The sequence below is a fragment of the Gavialis gangeticus genome, unplaced genomic scaffold (genome assembly GCF_001723915.1).
Source record: "Gavialis gangeticus isolate Ggan-Ray unplaced genomic scaffold, GavGan_comp1, whole genome shotgun sequence".
Lineage (NCBI taxonomy): Eukaryota > Metazoa > Chordata > Crocodylia > Gavialidae > Gavialis > Gavialis gangeticus.
The window spans coordinates 100,797,198-100,809,979 of record NW_017729033.1 but is presented as its reverse complement, the minus strand read 5'-3'; the positions used below and the strand labels follow the sequence as shown (position 1 = coordinate 100,809,979).

At 45.2% G+C, this 12,782-nt stretch overlaps 1 protein-coding gene across 2 annotated transcripts in view; it reads right to left on the bottom strand.

The window, feature by feature from the left end:
- KLHL8 (kelch like family member 8) overlaps positions 1-12,782 on the bottom strand; it is a 73,449-nt gene that overhangs the window by 25,956 nt on the left and 34,711 nt on the right. For both annotated transcript variants that reach the window (XM_019526451.1, XM_019526452.1), the window contains 2 exons: positions 10,245-10,413; positions 9,440-9,599 (listed from right to left, as the gene is read on the bottom strand). In XM_019526451.1, the coding sequence (XP_019381996.1) occupies positions 9,440-9,599; positions 10,245-10,413 (329 nt within the window). The remainder of the gene's footprint in view (positions 1-9,439; positions 9,600-10,244; positions 10,414-12,782) is intronic.

Sequence of the window (12,782 nt, the reverse complement as noted above, 5' to 3'; positions counted from 1 at the left end):
CGCTTAGAACATGGCATCGCGTACGTAGACGGGGGGGAGGTGGAAGAATGGAAAGTCAAGTATTAACCGATGCCATCCATTGGACCTCCCATGCAGGGGTAAGCATAACCCATGTTTTAAGAGGTTTACTGCAGGTTGCACATATGGGGTTTCAAGACCTAACCTGGGACAAAGCATGTGACAGTGCCCAGCAAGCACTCAATGCTCAGCTGATTAGTGCAGTAAAAGACATCAAGAAAGGACTCTGGCCAGAGGATTTGGACAACAGAAGCTTATCTGTCACTCTAAAGTCTGTTTGGCAGTTCAGACGTTATTGGACATTGACCTGGGAAGTATGTCAAAAGGGTCTCTGCCACTTTACAGCCATTGGGCCTGGAGGTAGATTCTGGACAAAAAGCAGACTCCTGACTTCGGGAGTGGAAGGAGGTTGTCAATGGGATTAGGTTATACATCAGGAGGTATGGGATGTGGCTACACCAGAGGGATCTAGGTTCCTTGTTTGCAATCCTCTGTACTGGAACCATGGAATCTGGATAGGCATTGGAACAGTTTGGAGGGACTGGCCCAAACAATAACCAAATTAAGTTGTGACAGGGAGGTGCTTGCTGTTGGAAACAGGGTGAGTTGGGATGGACCCGCAGATTTAATCTGATCTAACCACACTCTGTGGGTAAACAATGCAGAAGGGGTGTGTGGCCCACAGATTCAGAGGGAGCCTCTATTATAATCCATACTTCCAGAAGGTCCATCACAATAAATTGGCCACCCACAATAAAACTTAACATCGGTGTCAGACCAACTCCCCCTAAAAGCTGGATCACTGCTGTTTGGGCGTATCAGTTTCCAGGGTGGGAACAACTGGAAAAAACAATTAAAGGAGGTTGAAAAAGAATGGAGATGGGTAGCTCAGCTCAGCGCTGCTGCAGCTGAGGCTAAGAGAATGTACAAGCTTGCCATGGACATTGCAGAACCATGTGGGATGGGAAACGTAATCTGTATGATTACAAATAGTCTACCCTGAGTCTGTGCTAGTGCTTGGATGATAAAAATCAGCATTTTTGCTTTGTTAGGTTTTAATGTTGTTAGCATTTGTGTATGTATATGCTGCATTCGCAATAGAAGCAAATCAATTCAGCTGCATGCTCATGCTGGTGGAAAGGCAGCAAAAACCCCTATGGTACAGTTGTCCCAGGTCCTGGCTCAGTCCCAGGCTGGAAAGCAAGTACCCTAAGCATTCTCCCACTCTTCATCACCAATAGGCAAAGGTCAGTTGTCTAGCCGAGTAACACAAAAGCACCATCCACCTTGCCAGGCCCAAGGGGTATATTGTGCAGAGAGAGTGATGACCTCTGGAGAATCGGCTGGGTTTCTTTTTTGCTGCCTATACTAATTCTGTGAGGGAGTGTTAGGGTAACAATAATTTAAATTATTGAGGAGCATTGGATCTGCAGCTGGAACAAGGCTTTAACCTGTGTCTCAGCATAAGCTGCTGACCACAAGGCAAAATGGTGTATTAAAATAACCGTTCAGATGCTTAGACAACTAGTTTTAACCATATAATAGGATTGTTGTGAGATATATCTATCTATATATCTATCTATCTATATCTAGCTTTTCTATATAAGATTTTGCTTATGTTAGGTAATCATCTTAATTGTGTTAATTACTGCTTTTTTTCCAGAAAAATGGTTAAGTCTGTGTGCTGTGAACCAGCGAGGAACAAGATAAGATATAGGGGCCCAAAAAGGGTGGGGATGGCACAACATGGGACAGAAAAAACAGATTGAAAGGTGGAAGATAACATGTACCCACAGTGAACATATGCAAAAGGGTGAATGGTGATTGGTAAAGAAACCTCCAGAGTTCGCCCATTGACCAACCGAAAGAAGAGGGTTCATGGCCTTAGACATGTGCTCATAGCAAAAAGGCATCTAAATGAATGAAATGAATAGGCAATTCCATGCTAATGAAGCAAATAGTAAACAGAGGCAGAGCTTCAGACAGGAGGAGAAATGGGTGGAACAGAAGGAGGGACAGACGTGGAGTGAATGTTAATGAGTATAAACCAAAGTGTATAATGTAAGAAGAACCTATTGTTCATTGCAGGTCCCCAGTTTGTTGGTTTTTGGGACCCTTGTCCGAAGCTGTCTCCATCTGAATAAAGCTATTGCAAGCAATGTGTGCTGGTGTTTGCTCCCTGCTTGCTCTGGCTAATGAGTAACAGGATCCACGGGCAATTGGATCATCGTCTCCCTAGTCGTTGGGTGCTGCATGGAGTTGGGGTCTAACAGCCTCAGCATCCCACCGTCAGACTGCTGACACCTAAGAGAGCCTCAGAGTGGAGCCTATATCCTGATCAGATGTACTTTGACTCTAATGACAGCCCTAGGATTGGTAGATACAGAATTACTTGATTGTTTGTATTTTTGCTTTTTTGTTATCACTGTATCACTCGCCTATTATCAAATGTCAGGTGTTGTGGTTGCTTTGAGGGTTGTGCTCACCCAGAACAAAGGTATAGGGACTGGATCCAAATCCAGTGCCAACAACTGATGACTCTGCTGGGATACAAGGGTAGTAACTTGACCAATCAGAGAATTTCTTGATGCAGAGTGACCTTTTCTAGAGAGGTTAGCGGGGACTTGCAGTAAGGCAGAGCTGTATGGTAATTGTGACTAAGGTTGTAGGTGTTGTGCAGGAGACGTTGTTTGTTACTGCTGACTAGGAGACTTTGTTTGCCTAGGTCAGGTAGAGTAGCGGACATGGTTACATGCTGTGGTCTGCCTGGGATTAAGAACCTCCTGTTGTGTTTGCAATAGGAAGCTAGAGAGCAGAGAAAGTCATCTCTCTGCTAGAAAGGCTGTGTGAATGAACTGCGTCCTTTGACTCCAGGGTCTTTGGGAATAGTTACAGTCTTTTGTGGAGACAGGACAAGAGCAGTTTTGTGTGTTTGCTGTGGAGTCTGTAAGGTATAGGTTACATGGGCAGGTTACGGCAACACAGAGCATTATCCAGGCAGTGCAGCTTCAGAGAGATCAGACAGCTAGAGGAATGCTTTGGGATCCTATGTGCACTAGAGAATAGAGGCAGCAGGTGGCACAGAAGGAGACAAGGTATGTTATTAGACATCTGCTCAGGCAGTGGCAGAGAATTTGTGATTGGAAAGCGAAGGAGAAATTTGGTTCTCCCTCCGCTGCTCCAGGAACAGTGAAGAACTAAGAGAGTATGCAAAAGCTTGTTTTGGAAAACATCAGGGTACAGCTGTGTAAACAGAGATCAGTGCCCAGAAGTTACTCTGGGCAAAGGAAGAAAAAAAGTGAGCTTATCAGAGGCATGTTTCGTTTTCTCTCTGCAGAGGCATAGTTTGAAGGTTCCCTTTTTGAGCAAGGGGGAACTTTTCTGCAGGAATTGTGTGTGGTGTGTAATTTGTCACCTACAGTCTTTCAAAGGGAACCTTCTAGGCCCTGGAACAGAGCTTGCTGGACTGTGCATCTGTGAGAGGGAGAGAGTTGGTCTGTAGAAAGCAAGGCCAACACAGATTGTGCAGCTGTGAGGTAGAGAGAGACAGATCAAGGTTTGCTGGATGGATTGGTTTGCAAAGAGCAAGGCAAGAAGGGACTCCTGATGAGAATGGATTGTGATGCCTGTAGCCCAGAAAGATCTGGTTAAAATCTAATAGGGAAAGGAAAGCTGGAAATTAGGTAAGACCTAGAAGGAAGTGTGGGGGTTCCAGATAGCTGCGAGAGAGATCTGCTGGAGAACATATTGCCATCAGAAGTACGAGAGACTCCAAAGAGACCTGCTTGAAAGTGAGAGATCTTTGAAGAGTTTGAGAACAGATGCACAGAGAAGAATTGAGAGTAGGCGCTAAAGGGCAAAGCCCAGCCAAAGTCGGTGAGAGCACGGATAGCCAGAAACTCACAGCCTGAAAAGTCTGTGAAGCAGAGTTAGTGACTTGGAGTCCAGGAAGGGTTAGATCAGAAGAGAACAGAACTGGATGAGGGGTGGAGAGAGACAGAGAGAGATCTGGCAGTCCAGAGAAGGGGCACAGAGAGAAGACCACTGTTAAAGCTGCCAGAGCCTGCAATCTCAACTGGCCCAAGGAAAGGCCAGGAAGCCCAGAAGTGAGAGACTGTGCTCATGAGGAGTGAAGAACACCAGAGCAGGAGAGTGGAGAGTTTGGTCCTGGGTATGACCTAAAACTGCCACCCTCCTGGGTGTGGTTAGTGTGGTGGAGCTACCCACAGGAGGGTAGGCTCTGCAAAATGCTGCATAATAACCACTAGGGCTATGTGAATCTTTGGTCACTGATTCGATTTGGAGGAGATTCGGTCCCATTCGGCAGTCGAATCTCTGAATCGAAAACAAATCAGGAGACCCATTAATCTCTCCGAATCAAATCGGAAGCCTTCAATTCGATTTGGAGAGATTCGACGATTCGGACATAGACACAGCTTTATGTTTTTTCTACATACCCCAAGGTACCAGGCGGCTTGTGAACACTGAGATGGTGGGGTGGATGGAGCATCCCACAGGAGCGCGGGGGAAGAGGATGGGTCTGCTGCTGAGCGTGTGGGGCCCCCCCCACCTCAGCAGCTGGTGCCTCCTGGCCTGGGGGAGCACCTGGGGTCCCCCCTTGGCCAATCGCCACCCACTTCCAGGTCTGCCACCAAGCATGTGGGGTCCCCTCCCACACTCCCATGATCAGCGCTCATGAGCTGTGCCTGGTACCTTGAGGTATATAGAAAAAAACATAACTGTGTCTATGGCTAAACCGCTGATTTGCCAAATAAGAATCAAATCTTCAGATTTGGATTCAGCCAGATTGAATGGGGACAGCGATCCAAATCAGTGAATCAAATAACTGTCCCCCAAATACGGCCGAATCCAACTCGAATACAGCCTGCTTTGCACACCCTTAATAACCACCCTAGGGAAAGGGCAGGGGAGAATATAGGGCACCTTAAAACCCTAGTTCCCACCGCCTTGTGGATTACCCTTCATTGGGAAAAGGCTATGGGGAGCATAACCTGACAGAAAAACCCTTGGTGAAGGCCAATGAAAAGAGATATGTGGCAAGATAAACCTAGATGCCACTTTGAGAGGACAGCACTGCTGTAAAAGCAGCTTCTGCAAGGTGCAAGGAGGGAAAAATTTTGGATGAGCGCCAACATGGCTATAGGCCAAGCAAAGCCAGCCACCGTGTACCAGCTGAGAGTAAACTAACCCAGAGGGGTGAGCCCCTCCCTTTTTGTCTTTGTGTTTTGCAGGATGGAACCACCACATCATGAAATGTGCTCAATACAGAGAGGAATTGAGCTTGATAGTGTTATGCGTAGTGTTTGTGTTTTGCTGCGTCTGTAAAATGCTATTGCTATAAGTGATTGTGATGTCAACTGTACTAGTCTATGAAGTGTAAAGCAAAGCTTCTTGATAAGCTCTGAAATACCTGCAATGTGGCTACAAGAAATGGTGCATCATGCAAAGCATCTCCTTCACAACCTCACAGAGTTCAGCCATGCCAAAGATTGAGAAGGCTGAACTGATTGTTTTATTGTTATCCTTTTGTTTTTTTCTTTTGTTTCCTTTTGTTCTTTTTTGTTGTTGCTCTGTTTGCATTAAGAGTAGTAGTAATGCAACATAGTTTTATTAATTCCCAAAATTTGTGCAGAGATTGGGAACACAGAGCAGAATGATGGGATCCTGAGGAAAACCAAGTCCGGATACAGCATGCCTGCTTTCCATGGTGGGTTGAAAAAGTCCTAACCCTTCGCATTTCTCCAGCCTTTTACAGGATGGAGGGGCACTGCTAGTGCTACAATGACACCAAGCATCCAGTGGAAACATTGCCCAGTACACAGGAGGAGTAAAGTTGCCATAGACATGTCTGGTCTCCAGATTCTGACCATGAAATATTTTTGCTAATCTGAATAGCTATCTTGACAATCAGATAAGACACTGATTGTGGAGCAACATGCTACCTGAAATACTGTGTAAAAGGTTTGGTAGGTATCTCAGGCCATACATTCCCTGGTCCCAGTATGGAAGGCCTATTTAAACCTAATTGGCTAAAACTTAGTTGCCAAGCTAGGGAATACTGAGGCAAGAGACTGAGTCAAAGGAGGTATGGGCAATATTTGAACAATGGTTAAGGGATCATCACAGAGTCCACCCCACTGAAGCCCATGACCATGAATGCTGTCATACTTTTCCAGAGATGACTGGTGGAGGTCCTTCCCACAAATCTCATGGACATTTCCAGGTAATGCCAGTGATGTTGTGAAGATAAATTTTCAAGGAGGAGAATAGAAACGGCTTAGAAACAGTATTTAGAGGCCTGTTTTTTGGGAATTGGCTTATAGGTATAGATAGTAGACGGGCTGTCTAGCACAACAAGGCCAACAAACGGACATGGCCTGAAAATTAAGGAGGCCATGCCATAACATGAGATCACAGCCTTCACAGCAGACAAGTTATCTAACACAACAAGGACACAGCCTGGAAACCAAAGAAGCATGTACCATTACTGTCCCATAACACAAGGTAAGTGACACCAGCAACAAGGCCTCAGAAAGCGGGGGGACCTAAGTCCCAGTTTCGAGGGAACAGACCAAATTAGGAGAAAGCCCAGAAGGCTACATGGACATGTGACCACTGAGAGACAGACAACCGGATATACCCACAGATGAAGAGTCATCAGGAGTCAAGGGGGAAGGAGAATACAAAAGCAGAGACTTGACATTATCAAAGGGTCTCTCCCTGTCCCTCCCCATTTTGCTCCCTGAGAGGGGTCCCCATCTGCATACTTGTCCTCCAGGAAGGGTCCCCAAGGCTGACATGGACAGAAGGCATACCAGCAGCCTGTCTCATGCACCCCACTGGAGGGGGGCTGTGGGCCTTGGCATCCCACCTCCAGACTGCTGACATCAAAGAGAGAGCCTCAGAGTGGAACCTGCATCCTGACCAGATGTACTTTGACTCTGACGACAGCCCTAGGATTGATAAATATAGAATTGCTTGATTGTTTGTATTGTTGCTTTTTTGCTATCACTGTGTATCAGTAAAGTCGCCCATTATCAACTGGCAGGTGTTGTGGTCAGTCTGAGTGTTGTGCTCACCCAGAGCAAAGGTATATGGGCTGGGTACAAATCCAGTGCCAACATCTGCGTGCATGCACATGGCATTTATCAGTGACATTATCAGGTATTCCAGCCAAAAAAAAGCCAATGGCTGATAATGTTAATTTTGCTTTTATTGGTGCCAATATACAACCAATATATCGGTACAGCTCTAGATTCTTCTGCTCTATTCAGCGCTGGTGAGGCCTCACCTGGAGTACTGTATCCAGGTTTGGGCCCTACTCTTCAAGGATGTAGATAGATTGGAAAGAGTCCAGCGGAGAGTGACAAAAATGATTAGAGGCCTGGGAAGCATGACTCACAAGGAAGGACTGAAGAACTAGGATGATATAGTCTGAAGAAGAGAAAACTGAGGGGGATTGGATAACTGTCTTCAAATACCTAAAGTGTGATTATAGAAAGGATGGAGATAAAGTATTCTCTGTGGCTATAGGGAACAATAGGGATGGGGACAAATATCTTCTGTGGCAATGGCCTGCAGCAGGGGAAATTTAGGTTGGCGATTAGGAAGAACTTTCCATCTCTGTGAGTGGTAAAGCTTTGAACCATTGTTACCTAAAGAAGCTGCAGAATCTCCATTCCTGGAAGTTTTCAAGAGCAGGTTCGACAGAAACTTAGATGGGATGGTTTAGTCAGGGAGGATCCTGTCTGAACAAGAAGCTGGGCTAGGTGACCTAGTGAGGCCTATTCCAGCCCTACTCTCACATGATCCTATGACCACCCCAAGATAGCCTGTATTTTTTTCTGATCATATTTTTTGATAGCCTGATTATTTTTTCTCTACTCTCCAAGCCAAAGCATGATTAGGAAGGCTTTTTTCAAGGACAGGTGATATGCAAACAAGTTGCTAGAGACTCATTATGGGACTATTTAATTTGTTACTGTACTTGACATCCAGTAAGGCAGAAGCTTCTAAACAAGGGAAAATGAAATCTTAGAGGAATTTAACAATTATGGGGAGAGAACACATCACAGATGGTACACAGTAGAAAACTGCTGCTAAAAATAATTACAGTAGTACATATAGTTCTGAAGGTGACAGAACAACCCAATTAGCTGAGGGCTAACAAACAGATAAATTCTTATTTCTGCTACTTTGAAGTAATGTCCAAATGGAAAAAACATCTGGTAAGACTAGTGTCTGAATGCTGTCTTTTTTTGATGCCGTGTGTCAGAACAGGGGTTGGCAACCCCTGGGCTGGATGTGGCCTACGAAGTTATTTCATCTGGCCTGCAAAGGCAGGATATCAGCTGCAAATCAGTGGCTGAAGGAAAATTGAAAGCAGCAGCAAGGGAAGCGGAAGCCAGGTCAGAAGTGGTGGCTTGTCTTCAGAGTGAGCTAAACTAATTTCACCACCACTCTTAAGAGATTGCCAAGCTCTGAATAGGACTAAATAGGACTATTCCTCACTGGCTACAGGATCTGACCATGATTCTGATGGACTGTTGGACAGAAGAGATAATATGATTAATATGATTAAGGCCTGCATACAGATCTTTTTTTTTTTTTAACCACCAAAACTGCTTTGTCTATGTTAAGAGCCATTATGACTAAACCTTCTACCCTACTTCAAGTTTCTTTAGGATTTTCTGTACCAATAAGATCAACCAGAAGGCACAAACTGATACAACACAGACAATACGTATTTCATCTTCTAAAGAATTTTTTTATGAACAGCAGGCTACAGTAACCTGGTAATCTGAATGTACAAAGTCCAAAGCTGAACAGCCTCCTGCCAGTGAAGGTGATTGTGTTGCTTGCATGTTTGTGGTGTTCTGTCAGTATCTGAACTATATAGCATGGAAAAGACCACTTCTCCATGCCGGTCAGACAGAGTGAGAAGTGACTGATTAGTTTCAAAACATATATACAGATGAGTTTCCTGCTGATTACACATATTCCAAACCTGTAGGTGTTTTATACTAGCTCCCCATCCCTGATTGGAAGCATTCTGTCAAAGTGTTGATTAGTAATGGTGAAAGTGCATCTTCTCATCAGTTTAACAGGACAGTTTGACATATGCATGAGATCCTTGCTTAGCATATACAATATTTTTTAAACAGTCTTTGCATTGCACCTAGATTTAGTCTGGCAAATTTAAGGATGAACCAGGATCAGGATATACCAGATCAATCCTTTGGTCAAGGGAGGTGCACAGGGGCCTGTTTCTAAAACATGCTAAGTTTTTAAAATTTAGAACAGTACTATTCAGCATCAGCATATTTATGCTGAAAGAGCTTCATTCTCATACAGGTACTGTGTGTCCTATTAATTAAGAAGAAAATGAAGTTCTACTCACCTACAACATACAAGCAACCGTGGAGTTCACTAACCCCATTACCAGCTCTTCGTTGGCCCATCTCCTTCACTTCTATCCATTTATCCAGATGGGGGTCATATTTCTCAACACTGGAAAGAGAGGCTACACCATCATTGCCACCAACAGCATACACATAACTCTGAAAGAAAAATTTGGCATGGAATAAACATCCACAGGTATCATAGCTTTTTGTATGGAATGCCAAAGTACTTTGAGAGCAAAACTCAATGTCTTGTTCCATTGCCCTGATCCTTTTCAACAAATAAACCTCACAACTGATGGCAATAGTTTTGATTCTACAACACTTTACACCATATGCCACTCACACTGGTACAAAGTGCTACCCTCCCAGCTGAGAACTGAAAAATTCTGTTTGTTTAGGGCAAGTAATTCCACCACTTTGCAGAAAGGTCATAGGTATTTTATTTAACATTCTGCTGCTATGTACAAGTCTGACTCATGTAAATGAGATCCAGAACCGACTTTTTCCTCTCCTCTTTTTCTCTAATTATACCCCCAAATGCATCGCTAAAATTCTTTCAATGGGCCAACTTTTTGATTATAGGATTAAAAGAGTAGTTTGAATGCTGTGGTCACATACAGGCCCACATCTATTTGGTGGGAATGCCAGTGTTAACACCTTGAACTTCTGGGGATTTAAGGGCCACAAATGGTCAAAGCCTAAATTATAAATATTATTTGGAAAATGGTCCCAGAAGTAATTCTGTGCCTCCTCACAGAATGCCTTGACTTCAGTACTGGACTCAGGGAAGCATTAACTTACCACAAGAGCCACGGAGCCAACTCCTCCTCTGGGTGTGTTCATTGATGCTACTCCACTCCATCGATCGGATTCAATGTCATATCTCTCCACATCACTGAAGCAAGTGTTGTCATCTAACCCTCCTATTGCATAAATGGGGCCACCAAGGGAAGCTAGGGCAATTCCTCTCCTAATAAAATCACAGCATCAACACTTGAGTGTGTATCCTGGAAGGCTGTGGCAAAGACAGTTTAGATCTGGTGCAACTTTATCTCATTGGCAACTGTTTCAAAATATGGAAAAATAAAATGCAATGAAAAACAAAAAGCAGCAAAATAAATATAGAAATGTAGCTAACCAGTAACTAGCAATTTCACTGTCTGTGGAGTAGCTACTTCATAGCCAGCCTGGTTCATTTTCCATGTTCCAACTCTACTGGAAGAATCCTATATCACCAACCAATAGTACAGGGCTCTGCATTCAGAGTCCTACAAAAACAAACAGGTGTTGCTTTAAGAGCACCTTGATTTGTTAGCTAATTACAGCAGATAGCTATACTATTAATCATGTGACTCAAAAGACAAAGAAAAAGCTCTAAGAGGCAATACTACTTTGTATTTGATTCACTGAAAAGACAACTGCATTGAAAAATTGATATAGACACTGGACTTCATGCTGGTCACATGGGGCTTAAATGTTACTTTATTAATAGTACACCTGTGCAAAGAGTTCAGTAATCAAAATATCTGGATTTCTCTAAAGCAACTTGGAACCTTCATACACCAGACACTATATTCAGTTTTCTTTCTAGAAAAAACAACGTATTATTGCCTTTATTTAATCTTTCCCAGTATGAAAGTACAACCAACAAATCACTGGTTAAAATGCTGCTATGGGTATAGGAATGACATGGTTTAAAGTATTCCTCACTTTATGTGCAGCTCCTTATTAGGTCAAATCCAATAACAGAGACCTGCAATTTCAGTGCTAGAGCAGGAAGAAAAACAGAAAACCTCAATAAAAATAAGTTTAAAAATTCCCACTGAAATGGATCTAAAATAGGCAGCTTAGCCTAATTTAAACTTGTGGATTTTTTTGAATCTCTTATTAAGTTAACCCAGTAAGAGGGTTTAGTGGTCATTTAGGCATTTAAGCCATTTCTGCAAAGTTACACAAACTCCAGAGAAAGGAAGAAGACTCCTATCCTACCTACTCTATGGTCTGCCAGTTCAGGCACCCTCCTGGGAGCCCAGAGATATGGATTTGAAACCCCACAGATTGAGGAATGGATCAAAGGTAGGTGGCCCACTTCCTTTGATGAGTGCCTTGATCAACAGGCTATCAAGTAAAAGAAGGCAATACAACTTGCCTTCAAGGAACAATGATCACAAACTGACAGACAACAGATTTAGGCTAGATATCAGGAAAAAACTTCTTCACAGTAAGAGCAGACAAAATTTGGAATGGGCTTCCAATGGAGGTGGTGCTCTCCCCTACCTTGGAGGTCTTTAAGAGAAGGCAAGACAGGTATCTGGCTGGGGTCATCTGACCCCAGCACTCTTTCCTGCCTAGGCAGGGGGTTGGACTTGATGATCTGTTGAGGTCCCTTCCGACCCTAGCATCTATGAATCTATGAACTTCTCCAGTTCTTGTAACCCAGTCATATGTACCTAAAGCACGGGTGGGCAAAATACAGCCCGCAGGCCGACTTCGGCCCACGAGGCCATTCTATCCATCCTGCAGGGCCCCTAAAAAATGTAGGAAATTAATATCTCTCTGCCCTTGATTCCTGCCAAAAATGACAGGAACCAAGGGCAGTAGGATCCAGGGGAAGCCCAGTGGGCTCCAACAACAGCAGGGCCACCTGGCCCCAGCCCAGGCTTCTGGCCTGGGAACACGTGGCTGCCCCACGCCAGAACTGCAGGTAAGTGGGGCGGGAGGGAGAAGGGCAGGGGGACCCCGGACAACAAAGGAGCACAGGGGGAAGTGGCCCCTCCTCTGCCCTCTTGCCGGCGCCTTGTGTTGGAGCTGCTTGGAGCCCACGTTGGGCTGTCTGTGCCTGCTCCGGACAGCCCCGCGTGGGCTGCAAGCACCTGCTGCAGGAAGCGCCGGCCATGGGGCAGTGGAGGGGCCACTTTTCCCCCCGCACTCAGCTTTTCCCTGGGCTCCTTCCTTGCGCAGAGAAGAGTGGCCCCTCACCCGCCCCATGGCTGGCCCCAGGTGGACTCAGCCCCAGGTGGACTGCAAGCGGCTGCAGTGTGGGGCACCAGGCATGGGGCGGGGAGGGGCTGCTTTCCCCCGCCCCAGCACCACCTTGTAACCTGGCCCCACTGCCAGGCTGGCAGCAGGGCAGGTTACAAGCTGGTGCTGAGCGTGGGTAGAACAGCCCCTTGCTCACCATGTGGCCAGTGCCCCACACTGCAGCTGCTCACAGCCTGCATGGCGCTGCCTGTGCCTGCTCAGGCCAGCTCCGTGTAGGCTGCAAGTGCCTGCAGCAGGAAGCACCAGCCATGAGGTGGGTGAGGGGCCACTCTTCCCCCGTGCTCAGCACGAGATTCT